Genomic DNA, 18,593 nt, shown 5'->3' on the forward strand with positions numbered 1-18,593 from the left:
TAATATTTCAAGAAGAAATTTTGACAATTATCTAAAGAGGTTTAAGAAGTATAATGTCAAATACAATTTTGTTTTACAGATTTACTTGTTACAGATTTTAAGACATCGATCTTAATTTTTAAAGTATCACATTTCCTCTACTTTTTCAAAACATGAGTAAATATAATTTTCTTAATAAAAATACATAAGGGCAACAGAATCACTAACATGTAAAAATCTGTCTATGTTCAAATATACTGATGTCTTCAGGAATTAATGAGGTTGTTCTTAGATTAATACATAATGCCTGCTTTCTTTTCTTACATGGTCATGTAAGAGATGAACATCTAGATGATTCTGAATAAGGTACACAAAAAGCAAATTCCTTGACCAGGTTTACTAAAAAGTGGCAAAATAAATGCCTAAATATTGTAATAATGTGTTGATTCAAAAATACTTTCAGATGATTATCCAGAAGATAGTATCACAGTCTCTGATCAATTTTGTCATATCTACTGCTAAGTTGTATTGCTGAATAGAATCAAAAGAACATGCTGGAAGGATCTGGTTGCTGGGACTAAAACATTAAGGATAAGTACTCCCAACAACCTTGTTCATATAAAAGAAAGGTATATGTCTAGTCTAGAGAGGGTAGAGTATAAGAGAAAGAATAATGAACAAGCTTGTGAAGGGGCTTTTCTTTGCCAATCTATACAACGATAGGGTTGGACTATATGATATCTAAGGTCTTTTTCTAGTTTTAAAATTTTGATTATCGCATATGATTAGAAAAGGATAAAAGTGACAAGAAATAACAGCTAATGAAACCATATATATATCTTTTACCTTTATACCCCTAATCTCTTATAGTGAACCTATTATATAGTAAACTCTCAAATAATTTATTAACTAAATAAATTATAAAAAGTAGACAAAGAATCCATGAAAGGAATTTACACATTTAGAGTAGAGGCAAACATACAATATATTTCTGTAAGAGAATCAACATATTACAGTAGAGTACAATGATTGGCAATAATAGGCAATTACAGCGAGGACCCTGAAGCATCGAAAAAAGTTTAAAAATGTGCTAAATTTCTTGTTATCCAAAATTAGGAAAACTGGAAGATAATGTTTTATGTTAATCGTTGGCGGTGGTTACAACTATCATTTGACTAGGGTAATACTCAGTTTTCAGGGAGATCATTTACATAAAACGGCTCATTGCTCTGCTATGTTTAATGAAGAGGTGTTATAACCTATTTCTCTTCAATTGTTGCAAGATAATATAAACCAAGTTGAACTTTAGCTATTAAGTAATATTAGCTACTGTTCACTCCAGATAAAATATAACCAATTAAAGATTCACCTCCAATTATATGCAAGTACAATAAATTTTATTTAATTCATTAATGGTATGCACTGATAACTTCTTCAAAAGTAATCGGATTATGTTGTGTATCTCATGTTATTATCCCTGCTCTAAACTCTTCAATTACTTCCCAGCATAGAATAAAATTAACTCCTTGGCATGCCTTGGAGATTCTATATCTGGCCCCTATCTACTTCTCTGACCCTTTCTTCAAATGTTATCCTCACCCTTTATTCTGCTTCAGTTGCACTGCCCTTCTTACTGTTTTGGAAAACCAGTCTTATTCTGGCCTCATTGCCTTTCACTTTCTCTTCTCTTTGCCTGGAAGACTTTTCTTCAGATATTTGCAAATCTTAATCCCTCAGTTCATCATTCAAGTCTCTCTTCAAATGTCACTTCACAGATGATTTTCCTAAAAGTTCCATTCAAATAGTATCATCCTGCCCTTGCCTCTCAATCCCTTACCAGCTTTTTCTTCCTAGTGTCTAGACCGACTGGAAAATATATATTATTTGGTTACATATTTATTGCTTGTTTCCCCTCTAGAATGTCAGCACTGTGGACTTTACCTGTATCCCAGAACCTAGAATAGGGCTTGTCTAAAGTTTAGGATTCAATACATACTTGTTGAATAAATGAATAAACTAATGCAGATTTTTAAGATATGTGTGCAAAAAAAGCAAGAGCAGAATAGTGGACTTGGCAAGCAACCATCTGTATTTTTAAAAGGCACATACAAATTTGTATATGCAGGGGCTCTCTCAGGAAGGGAAGATAGAAACTGATAATGCCAGTTGCCCCATGGTGGGGAAATATGAAGATTTGGGTGACAGGAAGGCTTACTTTCTACTTTGTATTCTTTTTTTACTGTTTGGAGTTTAAACAAGTCTAGATATTTATATTTCAAAAACAAAACAAAACAAAACAAAAAATTATAAAATTTACTGTAAACACAATTATCATTTAATAACAATAAGTTCTACTTATAGCATACTTTCTGTTGAGCACTTACTCTACAGACAGAAGTATGCTAAGCAATTTACATACTTCTCCTTTGATCCTCATAACTATCCTATCATATAGGTATATTATTATCAATCCTGTTTTATAGAAGGAGAAACTAGCACAGAGAGATTAACTGGCTAAAGTCATACTACTGGAAGCATAAGACATGGGATTTGAACTCAAACTGACTGCATGTAAGTTCAGGTATTTAATCACTACTCTCCCTGATATAAATACATAATCCCCATAAAGTTTCTTAAAGAATTAGTTAAAAATATATATTGCCTACTTTTGATAGAAACCTCAGGGCTCAGTACAGGAGCTCTTGAATGAATGTTGAAATAAAACTGAAAGTTCATGACTGTTCTGTGCTTGTCTGATATCATACAGTATCTATTGTAACTGAATATGCTATCAATTGAGAAATCATGGATTAGGTTGCTACGATAACTAGTAATAATAAACAATGATTATCATATAAGCACACTCTATATGCCAGGCATTATGGTAAACACTTGACACTCATCATCTCATTCAATCCTTAAAATAATTACATAACGTAGATTCTACGATTGTCTCCATTTTACAAAAACAGAGACTTAGCTTTAGGAAGAGTAATTTTTCCAAGATGACATAGCTAGTAAGTGGGGAGCCAGAATGTGGACCCAGGTCCAAATCCAAAGTCCACGTTCCTAACAACTATGCTCTACCGGAATCAGTTTCAAACAATGAAACTAAAATTTTGCACAAACTATTCTGAATGTAGAACAATACAGTTATAAATTATTTCTTAAATATAAACTCTAACAATACAGTTATAAATTATTTCTTAAATATAAACTCTAACTTGAATTAGATTCAGATCCAACAAACATTTTTAGGACCATGAACTATCCTTCATACTATTATTTATATTCTCTCTGAAACTTAAACCTCTTTTTTTTTTGAAATAATTTTACCGTTGGAGTAACTGCTTCTACTAATTTACAAGCATCAGGGAACAAAAATTTCAAATGCAAGGAAGGGCAGCACTGACGTCTGTGCTATTTTTTCCTCCTAGTTTTTATAGTTGAGAGCATAAATGTCATTATATGTGCACCTTAATTGATCCAGAGTAGATTTATAGTGGGACAAGATGCACTTTTAAAATGAAAATTTTATGTACTTGTAAATATTTGTTCAATAGCAGAAGCGATTAATTACTAGAGTTAAAGGTAATCTTTGTATGGAAACAGACAATTCTTATAAAATGGAAACTTAATAACAAGCACTATCTAGTCTTTGAATCTTATATTTTCTAGCACCAAAGTTCATAAATACCTCCCAGAATTCAAGGTGGGAGTTGAATGTGGAGGAATAACACTGCTAACCAAAATCTGTAGAATGCCTAACACATTCTACCTGATTGTTAATGGTTAACCTAAACTACGTATTATACAGCAAAATTATTCAGTTCTGCTCAAATCTCTTTTCGTAGGGTAAACAGCATTCAGGCTTGACCTGTTTGTAACTTAGTGTCCGTCTAATGAGCTCCTAAAGGAGTGTTGCAGAAACTAAGAATAATGGTAGAAGAACTGATTATCAGTGCTTAAAGTCCCGTTCATTTGCATCTTCCCAAGCAGTATCTCTTCCGTACCTCATCTGATCCTCAGCAATCTCGTTAGGCAGTGCTGGCAGGTTTTACCTTGATGCTCAGGGTAGGTTCCCGACTGACCTTTGCCAGGCTAACAGCAGAACCACGCCGAACGAAAAGTTTATAAATTGGTGAACCAAGGGTCCTCATTTGATAGTTAAGCCCAGGGTTACATTTATACCTGTGTCTGAAACAAAACACTGAATTTGGAGGCCGGAAGGAACTTTACGCTGTAGGATGCTGGACAGTTAAAGTGCTCTGCAGAAGCCTGGGAGAGAGGCCAGGATGCCCTTTAAAACTTCGACTTCCTCAGATTTTAAGGCAGGAGATTCCTGCCCTTCCTGCTAAGCAGGCGAGAGATCCACATCAGGCAGAGCCATGCTCTAGGGTATTCTCGAGTTCCTTCTTCCTTTTGTTTTCTCCCCAGGGACCCTAACCATTTCCCCCCCCCAACCCCTCCCTCATCCCCAATTTAACGCTTCCATAATTGTCAACGAACCCACCTGGTTTTCTACACATGAGGCGGCGGGACCCCTCAGCATCTAGCAAAACGGGTCATCGAAAGGAGCGTCCGGAGACCAGTTTTCTCCACAAGTACCTCTCTTTCACCGCAGGCCCAAGAGGGGATACCGTCCCTGCTCACTTCGATATCAGCTTCCCGGCGATTCAAACTCAACCAAAAGATTCAAACCCAAGCCAGCTTCCTCAGTGCGTCGTTTCATTGGCTGCCGTCTTCATGACGTCATCACGCCGGACGTTTCCGCGGCGCGCTGCAACTTGGCACCGGGAGTCTCCGCCGCGCGGCCCAGCGGAAGCTGCCCGACTCCGCGTCGCCGTGGCAACGAACAAGGCTGTTTCCGGAGGCGGTGCCCGAGGTGGGCGGGGCTAGGCCGCAGCCGCAGGTGGGAGTTAGCCACCTGGGATCCTCAGGCCACCTCCAGACCCGCGGGCGCGGGGCCGGGTCCCTGGGTTCAGGGTGTGGGTGAGACGGGTGCGGGCGGGGGTTGGTGTGTGCCCTCTGCTAGAGGGAGAGGCGGAGCCTGTTGGGTGTAGATTAATGGATTCTGGGTTTTATTTTCTCCTTTTCTATATTGACTAGTGAGGCCTCCAAAGCACAGGTCCCAGGCTCTGGAAGATGTAGGAACCTGTTTCTTCCAGGTAGTTTCACTTGGACTGAGCTGGGGTCAGTTTGCCTCAGTTAACTGAAAGTCCATGGCTTTTGGTTTGAGGCCTTAGACTTCATGTCTCGGGACTCCCAGGCCTACTCCCTTTATTGCTAACTGTGAATCTATTTGGTGTTGGGCTGTGTTTTTACATTTCTTTGTAGTGATGGCATTATAGAATAAATTCATTGAAATTTATTGGCCTAGTTAATTATTGGATTCAGTGGTACTTTTAAGTCCTAGTTTGTAGGTTTTATTTCAGACAATACACTTTAAAAACAAACAAAAAAAAACCTAGAAAAAAATGAGAAATATGTTTGCTAAGATAACTCTATGAGATTTTTAATAGTAAGATCTGAATTTCATTGTTCTTTGAATTACCATTATCGTATCCATTCAATTATTGTAGAATTTAGGGATATAATAGTACACATTGTGTCAATATTCCTGCCCTCTCAGTGCATATATTCAATATCACCATATAAATAGGATGGTGCAACACCAATGCAGAGTATTAAAGGTGAAATAATGTATGGAAAACCCCTATAATATGGACATTTATTTTTTATTGAAGAAAATCAGAAGCGCTGTATATTGTGATGCATGTTATATGATTGTTTCTGAACATTGGGTAGACCATCAATCAGTAAAGTTACTAGGTTATATTACATATATCTTAGCAAATACAATAGTTATTTGTACGATGCTGAGTTTGGTAATAAAATTTAGAAGCCTTTTTTTATTTTCAGATATACACTCACTGTATCGTACTTTACTTTTGATGTCCTGGGCATTTTATTTACTTTATGTATGTTATCTCATTTAATTCTCTAAACAGCCCATGAGATGTGGGTACTATTTATTTTACTGAAGAAAAAAACTGAAATTTTCAGAAAATCCAAAAAAGGAAAATGTTTTTCTTGAACTGTACAAACAAGCTACTTCGGAATTGAGTAATTTGTGAAATACTTTCCAGATTAAATGATATTAAGATGCTATCTTAATCTAGTCTTAAAAAGAGCATGTTTTACCAATTTTTTGTAAAATTGCATTGATCATTGTTGACTGAGTAAGTAGAGGTCTTTTAAATTTTGTTGTTTTTGACACCTACATTGTTTAAGGCTTACCAGTCTCACAGGTGTTTTCACACCTAATCTAAGTACTTATTTTACATTTAAATTCTGCCTTATACTTGCCATTAGGCAGTGTCCAGCGTTTAGATGAGACTAGTATTTTTAAGGAATATATATTTAGTTAAAGCAGAGAAATTTGAATGTTATAATCAATGTTATTACTGTGTCAGCTCTCTTTGGCAAGACATTTAGTATAATAGGATAAGAGACTCGCATATTTTGTAACGAAATGAAGGAAAAAGAACCAGAATTATTAGAACTATATCGTACTAAGGAAACAAATTCCCACCTTTTTTAGAAATTGGAGTATAACTACCTGCTTGGTTATTGAGAACACAGAAATTTAACATAGGTTCATAGTAAACTGAAAGAGTGGAGATAAGTATAATGGAAAGTTAGATTTAAAGTTGCATCGGGCATTTATAAAAAAAGTAAAAGTGAATTTAAACCCGTCAATGGTAGAGTCTTATCCCTCCACCGCCCACCCCACCCCCGCAAGGAACACCAGTTGGAAACCCCAGCGCCTCCAAGAGCCTTTGGCATCTGGGGGCTGGAAGCGGCGGAACGAAAGGCAGGCGTTCTTCGGTTGCTGGGGCGGACTTGGACCCAATCTGTCCGTCCTTTCAAGTTTCCCCCATGGCTGAGACCAAGGCGTGCGGCGAGTTCAGGTTCTCCGGCACCGTAGTGGTCGTCGTCGGCCCAAGTTAGAGGCCAACTGAGAAATCTTCGTGCCTCAGGTGAGGGGAAAGTGGCCAAGTCCCGGGAGCTCTCCAGGCGCTCACCCCAAGCCTGTGGGCGGAACTTCCAGGGGTCGCCGAATACGCCTAGGACGAAGGAAACACACCTCTGCTCCCTCCCCAGCTCTTGCTTCATCTCCTCCACACTCTGTTCAGAAGTGTCTAAACAGTTTTCCTCGTCAGGGAGTAATTCTTAGGCAAAAGGATGCATTTTTCCCTGTTCCCTTTAGAACTTTCGCTTTCTCTGTGTTTGGTTACCAGCCTCCAGGTCGGGTTTTGCCTTAGGAATTAAGTTTTCAAAGTTTTCTTTGCCGAAAAAGCTGATTGCAGAGATGATAACTGGTAGTACGGTTGAGAAAGTAGTTTTCTAGGTTTCACTCACCCTTGTATTCCCACAATTAGAAGAGTAACCTGACCAATTAAGTGGCCCCAACAGTTTAAACTGAACTTTACTGGCAGAGAAAAAAGTTAACTGACCTATCTAGGAAAAACAAAGTTGGTTCTAGAGGCCACGTTTCCTGACTCCCTGCTTCTTTCCTGTGACCAGAGGGAACTTAAACTGTTAAATCATTTAGGAGGGTTTGGTTCTTGGCTGATTGAAGGAATGCTCTGGGTTATCAGGTAGGAGATTGGGCTACAGAGAACAGGGAAGGAACGCCCTTTGGAGCTTGCCCCCTTCCATTTTTACGGAGGTATTCAAGGAAACAGCTAAAGAGGAAAATTACCTATTGTGGCCCCTTCTACATGTTGACCCAGTTAGTAACCAGTTAGTACATAAGAAAATCTGCAGGTGTTGTACCTTGAACATAATTGAGTAAATACATAGAAAATGAATCCAGAAAAATTAAATGCTGGTAAAGAAAACTTTTTTTTCTGTCTATTCCACTTGTGTTTTCCCTTGTGGTTCCAATTCCTAAACTGAAATTGATGGCTTTGTTTGTTTTTTAATCAAAATCTGGACATACAATGCAGATTGTTTAAACACTCCAGATTGTACTATTTAGACCTATACCCTTTGTTACTCCAGAGTAGTCCAGAGTATATAGAATGTCCAAGTGAAGCAGGACTAAGCAATAGGATATTGACTCCCTAAAAAAAAAAATGTAATTCATGAAATAGTACAAATAGTGTAGTTAAAGTACCGTGCAATTACATAAGTGTATTAAATAGAACCAGTGGGCTGTGTTTATAGCTTAGAGGTTAAGAGTATAGGCTCTGGGGATAGAATACTAGAATTACGGTTTTAGCTTTATGTCTCTCTAGCTATGTGACCTTTCGGCAAAGTACTTTTCTATTTTCCTCATCTTTAAAATGGAAATAATAGTACACACCTCTAAGAGTTGCCGTAAGGATTGAATGAGTTAGTACACGTAGTGTGCTTAGAATTGTAAGGGGTACTTAGTAAGTGCTCAATAAATGTTAGCTTTTATTTTGAAAAATGTTACTACTAGGTTAGATAGTAGTTGGGTTTACTTTGTATAAGCTTTCTGGACAACATAAGGCATAATTCATTTGGCTAATTTGTCACTGCCGCACAACCAAATTTTTACTTAAAGTACTCATTTCCAGTCTACTTTTTATTTTTGTTTTTTTGGGGGAGGGTCATATTTCTCTTGTGTCATTTTTGTTGCACGATTCTGTGGATTGTGTGTTTGGTAAAGTTGACATATCCTCAAGGTAATATCTTATTGATATCATTTACATATAGATAGATATGTGTGTATTCTCTAGTCATTACATGTGATTAAATTTTCAACATTATTCTTTAATTTCTACTGTAAAAGGAAGGGAAGGTATATTTAAGCAGGATTTACATTTCTTGAAGTATGTTGAGAATGTGGTTTTTGGTAGGGTTGGTCAGATGATGAAATTTCCTACAGCAAGATTTGATAAAAATGTTGTTTTTATTGAATCTGAAATTTATCCATCCATTCATATTTTTCTTTTCAGAAAACATTTATTAAGCACCTAGTGTGCATCTGATTTTGTGGACATAAAGATGTAGTCTTTCTCTTAATAATGCATGAGAAAGGAAGAGTAGTGTTATTTTGATACTGTGGTAGCATCAAAAGTTGCTTGCAACCAATTGAGTAAAAAGCATAATGTTTACAAAAGATCTTCTGTTCATGTATTGACAAATGCTTTTTTCCTCAGCACTTTAAAGTTACAAATTACAAAATAAAATGGAGTAAGCAAGTATGAAAAAGTGAAGGAATGTATCAACTTTTTATTTGCTTGTTTTGGGGGGACAGGGGACAGACAAAACAAAAGTGGGTATGAAATGGCTCAGTTGATCGTTTATAAAGTTATAGTTTAAATTGAAAACTTTGCTGATACAGGTTGTGGTGAGCGGATTCCGTCAGAGAATATACATGATGAGTCTGCAAGATTGTCACTCTTCAGGGAGACTAATTGTCTCTCTTCCTTTTTGGATGTCAGTCTTTTTCCAGGGACAGTTTCTCACAAAGTTAAAGAGGGAGATTTAATATTAAGAGAAAAACAAATAGAAGAGCTTGAAAAAAAGACTACCTAAGCTTAAAATAGAATAATATATATGATACCTTCAATCATCCAGATATTGCTTTCAAATAAATAGTAATGCGTTGAATCTAGACTTAATTAGAATTCAAAAAGTATATTTCAGAAAGATGATAATTAAATAAGCAATTTTCATATCTCTGATGGTTAAAACATTAATGGTCTTTGAGCTTATCAGGCCACGTTAAAAATTATATTTTCAGATCATATCTTGGGTTGTTTTGGATTTCTCATTTTGTGTAAGGAGATTAGTCACCTTCGTTTGTTTGAGATGATGAGTCTCACATTTTTTTTCAGTGTTAAATATTGCATATTAGTTTGTTTACCCCCAAGGATTATAGCATTGTTTTATAAAAATCCGACAATCATGATATTTAAATTTTTTTTCTAGATTTGTTGACCTACAGAATGCTTCGATACCCATATTTCTGTAGAACCTGTAAAGAATTTCTTTCATGCTGGTTGGAAGCTGGCATATTTAATTTAGGTGTCTGGCCAAAAAAGATACATGCTACAGCAGAAAGGTATGATGAATACGAAGCCCAAGAGCAAACAGATCAAACTGGAGCTCAAGAGTTACACAGATCTCAAGATAGAGATTTTGAAGCTATGGCTAAATTACATATTCCAGTAATGGTGGATGAAGTTGTTCATTGTTTGGCACCACAAAAAGGGCAGGTAAGTTGATTAGTTTATTTTTTGACACTTAAAAGTGAGATATAATTTACTTAATATTCACAATTTTCAGGTGTATGACTCTGGTTTTTAGTATATTCACAGGTTGTGCAGTCATTACCATTGTATAATTCAGGAACTTTTTCATTAGCCAAATAGGAAACCCCATACCCAGTAGCATTCACTCCCCATTGTCCCCCTTCCCCTTGCTCCTGACAACTACTAATCTGTTTTTTGTCTGTATGGATTTGCTGAATATGGATATTTCATATAAATAGATTCATACAATATATGGCCTTTTATATCTGCCTTCTTAGCATGTTTTCAAGATTCATTGTGTAGCATGTATCTGTAACTTCATTTCCTTTTATTCCTGAATCATTCCATTGTATGGATATGCCACATCTTTTTTTTATCCATTCATAAATTGATGGCACTTATGTTTACACTTTTTGGCTACTATGAATGCTGCTATGAATATTGATCTACAAGTTTTTGTGTGGACAATATGTTTTCAGTTCTCTTGGGTTATATACCTAGGAGTGGAATTGCTGGGTTATATGGTAACTCTATGTTTAACTTTTTGAGAATCTGCCAGACTTTTTCAGAGTTGATTAATTTTGGCAAATAACTTTTACAAGAACATTACACTGGCTAAATGGTTAAGGTATAGAAACTGAATTTTAGTTTACCTTCTTGAAAATTTTAGTATCTTTTCAGGAATGATACTTTTGGAAACAAAGTAAGAATCTGAATTCCTGTTCTGTGTTTTCTTAGACTGTTTTCAGCTACCCCATTGTCTCAGAGTTCTCTAAAGAGGCAAGACAAACACAAGATGTGTGTGGAACAGGGAGAGAGAGAGAGAGAGAGAGAGATTTTTAAAGAATTGACTCATGTGATTATAGAGGTTTAGTGAGTAAAATCTGCACAATAGGCTGTCAGACTGGAGACCCAGGTAAGAATTGTAGTTTGTGTGCAAAGACAGTCTGCCGGCAGAATTCCTTTTTGTTCTACTGAGGCTTTTCATTAGACTGAATGAGGCCCACTTACATTATGGAGCGTAATTTGCTTTACTCAGTCCAGCAGTTTAAATGTTCATTTCATTTAAAAAAATACCCTCACAGAAACATCCAGAATAACCTTTAACCAAATATCTGGTCACCGTGGCCCAACCAAGTTGACACATAAAATTATTTATCACCTAGGTTATTTATAGTGTTGCTGTTAGGATTACATAAGGTCTTAGATATGAAAATACCTTAATATCTATAAAGAGATAAAAAAAATTAGGGGTTATAATAGCCCAAAAGAAAAAGTTAGAAGCTTTCTGAAAATTAAGCACATTTATAAAAGAAAAATTCTTCAAATGTGTCTTTAGAACTTAATAGTGATACTTTTGATCTTGCTGACTTTAAAAATCTGATCTTTTTCTGGAAGTTACTGTTATTATTTAAATTAGTTATTTTCATTTAAAAAGCCAGACTTTGCTGCTTTTTCCAGCATATAATGGCTTAGTGATTAAGAGCAATGATTCTGTAACTGGACTGCGTGGGTTTGAATCATTGTCTAACATGCTTGTGTGCATGTGCACACACACGGCTTTCCTTTTTTTTTTTTTTTTTTTTTGAGACTTCTTTAAGTTAGAGCAGGCAATTTTCATGAACTAAGTTATAAGCTATATGCATAAGGTATGCTAAAATGACTGGATATTCCTCATACATAAGCCATTAATGATATGACTTAGGTTACTTCATCATAAAAACATTCTGTTTACTTTCTCTTCAGGCAGTGTATATATAACAAAATAAACTCAGTATTCTTAAATGACATTATATTTATAGAACGTGTAGCTCAATGCTGTCACATTGTAGGGACTCCACAATATACATGAAAATATGAATTAAAAAATTAAGTGGGATAAAACATCCTATTAAATATGAGTTCATCAAAATGAAATTCTCTTCATTGTCTTTAAAGATTCATAATGCAAGGATAACAATTGTTACCAATACCTAAATATGAGTTTTTTTAAAAGTATATATGAATATATATGATGTGCTTGAGATGCATATGAGAGGGGAGGGGTAGTTAGTCAAAAAGGAGAACTCAGTTTAGTGGAATGAGAAACCAAAGCTCATTGTATAAATTCGGTGAACCTTAGTAGCAAAAGCCACATATTTATGTTGCACTAACCCATGCAGTGGAAAAGCAACCAAACAAAAATAAACCCCACTGCGTCTCCTACTAAATCAGTATTGGATCGATGTTTTTTTCTGGAACCAAGTAGAATAAAAGAAGAGGATTCTACAACTCGACCTACCCTGCTGTTTCATTCTGTTCAAGTTCCTGACAAATATATTGTTGATTTATTTTGACATTCCCATTGTTCTGATTTGAGTTGGGTTTTCTAGCAACTTTTATAGAAAGTTTAATTTTATGAATGCTATTTCTGAAAACTTTCATCTTAGGTAGTGTTATTCCTTACCTTTTCTGCTGTCTGGCAGACAGCTTTATTCACTATTCCCTTAATCTTCAAGTAATAAAGAACTGGTGGCAGTCCTTGGACAGGAAAGGTCTTCATTTCTTCTAGAATCCGTTATTTGCTTTTTTTCTTCCTGAGCTTTTTTCCAAAAATCATTTTCGTTTGCATACTATGAGTCATACACTCACTTGTATCAATCACCCACTTAATTACTGTTTTTCACATCACCTTCAATGGTGAATTACAAATTAAACTTTTGATCATAATAGAAACCTTAAAAAATATCTAATGTAGTTTTGAGTGAGACCTTAGTGATCTAATAGCTATTTCTTTTTCTTTAATATTTAAAAGGTACTTATCTAAAAAATAATTGATTTTAGAAATTTCTTCTATATCATTGCCAATTTGCAATGTATTAATTTAGTTTTGCAAATACATTCAAAATATTGATGAGTTTGGATTAAAATTTTAAAAAAATCATCTTCCTCTCCCTTGGGAGGTACAGAAGGAATTAAATAAATTATAATTCTTTCTCTTTGCCCAGTTTTTATTATTTCATTTTCTGGGTCAATCGCCTTTTGTAAGAATGTATTACTTATTCTAAAAACATTTTTCTTGCTCCTAGAGATGTTTTAATGTAGGCTACCTTGGTTAGTTTTTCATTCCTAATTTCTGAAAATTGGTGAAAATAAGTGTGATCCTGCCTAGTTGAAAAAGGTGGCAGTTGGGAGGATTTAGGAGACTTGGTATTCTTTGCCATTTGTAGTGCTAATTGGGCTTGGTGCCTTGGGGTATCTGTAAGAGTAGTAAGTAATGAGGGAAATGATGGACATGCAAGACATAGTATCAGTAGCTGTGTAATTTTAGACAAATAACTTATCATGGCTGTTCCTCAGATTCCTGTTCTATAAAATGAAGAAATATAACCTACCCCAATTTGGTTATTGTAAGGATTAGATGAGTTCATGTATATAAGAATGATACCTTCCAAATAGTATGAGCTCAATAAACATTAACTTTTTATTATTATGGTGATAGGAAGGGTTGGGTTTGGTAGCTAATACAATAAAATTCAAGAGAATAATGCCAGGAGACAGCAAAGGTGAAAATAAAAGTTTCAGCAAAGGTGGAACCAACATGTCTGGAACTGAAAATGTACTGTTCCTTGTGTCTGGAACTCTCCTCATCACCATCCTTCAGGTCTTGAGTCACATTTTATTTTCCCAGGGAAGCTTTTTCTGAGTCTCCGGAGGAGACAGATTTCTATGTTATTCATTCATGGAGTCATGTATTTTTCTTTCATAGCATTTATAATAATTTATCATTATAATTTTTATGAAGTTATTTGTTCAATGGACGTCTCTCTTAGCAGACTGCCTTCAATGAAACTATGGATATATTTATCTTGTTTACCATTATATTTTCACTTTTTAGCACAAGGCCTACAACATGGTAAGTTTGTAATGATTTTTAAGTTAATAAATAAAAGTCAAAGTAAACTGGAGGACATATGTGAGGCACTAACAAAAGAAGTGTCCTTTGGGTACTGAGGTAGCTTCTTGGGCCCAAGACTTTTTTATGATTCCAGCCTCAGTGTGGAAGGCCCAGTCTGATGAAGTAACTAGAGAAACCTGGTGAAGGAACAGATTCTCGGGCTGAGAAATGAACTGGCATTTAAACTGATGCAAAATAGATTATGATAAATATCAGGCCAAGGTTGGGTTTATAAATATTCAAAATAAATTTCTTATCTTTTTTGATATTCTAACATTTAATGTTTCATACTTACTGGATTTACCAAAGTTGTCATGGTACCAGATATGATCATTTTCTTTATTAAAAAAATTATTATGCTCTGTATAATGGATTTCTTTCAAGATCAGTAGCAACATTTCACTTATTTTACTTGAAAATCTTTATAATCTTTAATTGGGAGTAAACATCAAAGAAAATCCTGAGATTATATGTTTGCTCTCTTTAAATATTGAAAGCTGATTGATCACAGAGAGGAAGAGTTTAATTTATTTTGTTTTACTTCAAATTATTGAAAAAGGAACTTTTCTAAGAGATAGAACCAATGCTATAGCACCTGCAGGGGATGCCTTTTTCATATTAAAGCAAACTTAAAATTTCAGGCGAAATGGATTGTGTGAAGACGTAGTATTCCCTTTCCCTTATTTTTAAAAATATAGGTTTCTTTGAAGCAAATTTTTATTTTACATTTTATTCTACCATTGTTTACTTGAAAAATGTTTTTTCTTAAAAGAATCATGTAGCTAGTTAAGTGATCTTTGCATCGAGATACCTTCTGGAGTATAATATTTCCAGTATTGCATTGCTACATATTTAACACCTAATCTGAGGGGTGGGGTAGAGTGTGGATTTAAAAAAAACAAAACTATGATTTATTTTGTTTGCATATTTCTGTTATTTACATATTTCTACCATGGCCCATTTCAAGCAACCAACCTGATGTGAATGTAGCATTAAGAAGAAATATATACAGTTGGCTCTTTCCAGCTGGAGGCAACACCAGATATGATTCTCATGATTGATGCCATTAGATATTAGTGAATTATATAATGGTAAAAATTTTTGCCTCACAGTTCTGAAAATGGTATAGTCTATAGAGTTTTATTCCTTAGTTCATTTGACATTCCCTATTTAATACCTATGTTTTATGTTTTTCTATCCCGGAAAGTACCATAGTGTAATCATAGAACACTGTTTTTCATACTATTTTCAACAGCAGATTTTTTTTCACTCTCTCTAATAAACAGTTTATGCCAAATGTAAAACAAAAAATGGTTATATGTAAATTTGTTTACATATAATTTACTTGTTATAAAGTCAATTATGGAACAGTGAAGTATTTAGTTGAGTGCAAAACTTCAAAATCAAAATCAATATCCTTTTTTTAACATAGTTTAGATTCCCGTACATAAATAATTATAAAATGTAAAGTTTTTTTCTTTTCAATATTCTTGGAATCTCAGTTTAATATTTAATTAAATAGAAGTGGTAAGAGAATTTTAATTAAATCAAAAAAACATTATATGTTAATAAATATATTAATTAAAGGTTTGGTATAGCAAGAAGATATAACACTCATAAATAGTCATGCACCTGTCAGATTATCAAAATATATGAAGCAAAAACTTACAGAATTGAAGGGAGAACTAGACAGTTGTACAACAATAATTAGAGACTTCATTACTCTACTCACATAGTCTATTGAACAATCAGACAGAATATAAGTAAGGAAATAGAGGACTTAACACCATACACCAACTAGATCTAAGAAAGTTACACAAAACACTACCTAACAACAGCATACATATTTGTCTCAGATGTACATGGGACATTTTCCAGGATGGACCGTATGTTAGGTCATAAATTAGGTCTCAGTGGATTTTAAAGATAAATATATGAAGTATCCTATTATTTCTAACCATAATAGGATGAAGTTAGAAATCAATAACAGAAAATTGGAAAATCCATGAATTTGTACAAATTCAACAATACACAACAACCAATGGATCAAAGAAGAAATCATAAGGAAATTGAAAATATTTAGAGATGAATGATGAATGAAAACAAAAAACATAACAAAACTTATGACACCAGGAAAAGTAGTGCCAAGGGAGATCTTTATAGCTATAAACACATGAAAAAACAAGAAAGATCTCAAGCAACAACCTAACTTTACATCTTAAGAAACTAGAAGAACAAACTAATCTTAAAGATAGCAGAGAGAAAGAAAGAAATAAAGATTAGAGCAGAGATGGGAGAAATAGAGAATAGAGAAAATCAATGAAGCTAAATTGAAGAGATCAACAAATTTTAGCTTGATAGAATAAGAAAAAGGAAAGCCTTAACTAAATTGAAAATGAAGATATGACTACCAATTCTACAGAAATAGGATTATGTGAATGTTTTCTGAATAATTGTATACCAACAAATTGGGTAATTTAGATGAAATGAATAAATTCCTAGAAACACGAACCCTACCAAAACTAAATCATGGAGAAATAAAAAATTTGACTATACCTGTAACTAGTAAGGTGATCTAACCAATAATCAGAAATCTCTGACAAAGAAAAGCTTTGGACCTGATGGACTTTTAAAGAATTAGTACCAATCCTCATACTTTTTCAGAAAACTGAAGAGGAGAAAGTACTTCCTAACTCATTCTATGAGACCAGCATTACTTTGATACCAAAGCCAGACAAAGACACTGCAAAGACACACTATAAACATTGACGCAAAAATCCTCAACAAATACTAGCAAACAGAATTCAGCAGCATATTAAAAGATTATACAAAATGACCAAATGTGATTTATTCTTGGAAATCTATATGCAAGAATGGTTCAACATGCAGATATTTGATAAATGTAAAAAGCAACATCAACAAATGAGGGAAAATACATTATCTCAATTGAGCAGAAAAAGTTTGACAGTACTCAACACCCTTTCATGATTAAAACACTCAAGAAACTTGGAATAGAAATAAACTCCCATAGCCTAATAAAAGTCTTGCATAAAAACCCACAGTGAAACATTAAATTCAATGGTGAAAAACTGAAAGCATTTCCTTTAAGATTAAGAAAAAGGCAAAGATGCCTGCCTTCACCACTGCTATTCAGCATAGTACTAGAACTCCTAGTTTGGGCAGTTAGGCAAGAAAAAGAAAGAAAAGTCATCTAAATTGGAAATGAATAAGTAAAATTATCTATTTGCAAATGATGTGATCTTATATGTAGAACTCTTATAGATTTCACACAAAGAAAATATTATAACCAATAAATGAGTCTAGTAAAGTGGCAGATACAGTCAACAGATACACATCACTATATATAAACAGTCAGCAATTAAATTTGTAATAGCATCAAAAAGAGTAAAATGATTAGGAATTAAAGGAGCTGAAAGACCTGTACGATGAAAACTACAAAACATTGCTGAAAGAAATTAAAGAAGGCATAAAAAAATGAAATATTTTACATTTGTAGATTGGAATACTTAATATTGTTAGAATGTCAATACTACCCGAAGTGATCTACAGATTCAATGCAATCTATATCAAAATCCCAATGATGTTTTTTGCAGACACAGAAAAACCCATTCTAAACTTCATATGGAATCTCAAGGGACCTCAAATAGTCAAAACAATCTTGAAAAAGAACAAACCTGGAGGACTAGTACTTTCTGATTTCAAAAGTTAACTATCAAGCTATAGTTATCAAAACTGTGGTACTGGCATAAAGTCAGACATATAAACCAATGAAAGAGAATAGAGAGCCCAGAAAGAAACCTTGCATATCTGGTCAAATGATTTTTGACAAGGTTGCTAAGATCATTCAATGGGGGAAAGGACAGTCTTTACAATAAATGGTGCTGTGAAAACTGGCTATCTACATGCAGAAGAATGAAGTTGGACCGTTACCTAACATCATATATAAAAATTAAAATGAATGAAAGACATAAATTTAACATCTAAAACTATAAAATTCTTAGAAGAAAATGATAAAAACTTCACAGCATTGGATTTGGCAGTGATTTTTTAGATATAACACAAAAAGGCACAAGTAACAATGGAAAAAGGCAAATTGTACTTCATGGAAATTTTAAAAATTTGTACAACGGAAGACACTATTCACAGAGTAAAAAGGCAACCCGCAGAGTGGGAGGAAATATTTGCAAGTCATGTATCTGATGAGGGTTTAATCAGAATATACAGAGAACTTATAAAATTCAACAAGATGATAATAAAAAGCAAACATCCTGACTTAAAAATGGGCAAAGGAGTTGAAAGGACATTTCTCCAAAGGTGTACAAATGGCCAATAAGCACATGAAAAGATGCTCAGCATCACTA

General features: G+C 34.4%; 2 protein-coding genes across 9 annotated transcripts in view; one reads left to right on the plus strand and one right to left on the minus strand.

Annotated features, from left to right (window-relative positions):
- Positions 1–4,671, minus strand: part of KIF18A (kinesin family member 18A) — a 77,569-nt gene extending 72,898 nt beyond the window's left edge. For 2 of the 3 annotated variants that reach the window (XR_001516540.2, XM_006907991.3), the window contains exon 1: positions 4,493–4,671. The gene's annotated coding sequence lies outside the window, so the exon portion shown is untranslated. Of the gene's footprint in view, positions 1–3,992; positions 4,342–4,492 lie in introns of those variants that run through there. The other variant, XM_025044035.1, reaches the window with a different exon arrangement.
- A 97-nt stretch (positions 4,672–4,768) lies between these two features.
- The window catches only part of METTL15 (methyltransferase like 15), a 151,938-nt gene continuing 138,113 nt past the window's right edge, over positions 4,769–18,593 (plus strand). The window contains exons 1-2 of one of the 6 annotated variants that reach the window (XM_025044037.1): positions 4,769–4,864; positions 9,952–10,238. In XM_025044037.1, coding sequence (XP_024899805.1) covers positions 9,969–10,238 — 270 coding nt within the window. In that variant the 5' untranslated portion in view covers positions 4,769–4,864; positions 9,952–9,968. Of the gene's footprint in view, positions 4,892–6,271; positions 7,023–9,951; positions 10,239–18,593 lie in introns of those variants that run through there. The other 5 variants (XM_025044036.1, XM_025044038.1, XM_025044040.1 and 2 more) reach the window with 5 other exon arrangements.

Source organism: Pteropus alecto, unplaced genomic scaffold (assembly GCF_000325575.1).
Source record: "Pteropus alecto unplaced genomic scaffold, ASM32557v1 scaffold71, whole genome shotgun sequence".
Classification (NCBI taxonomy): Eukaryota; Metazoa; Chordata; class Mammalia; order Chiroptera; family Pteropodidae; genus Pteropus; species Pteropus alecto.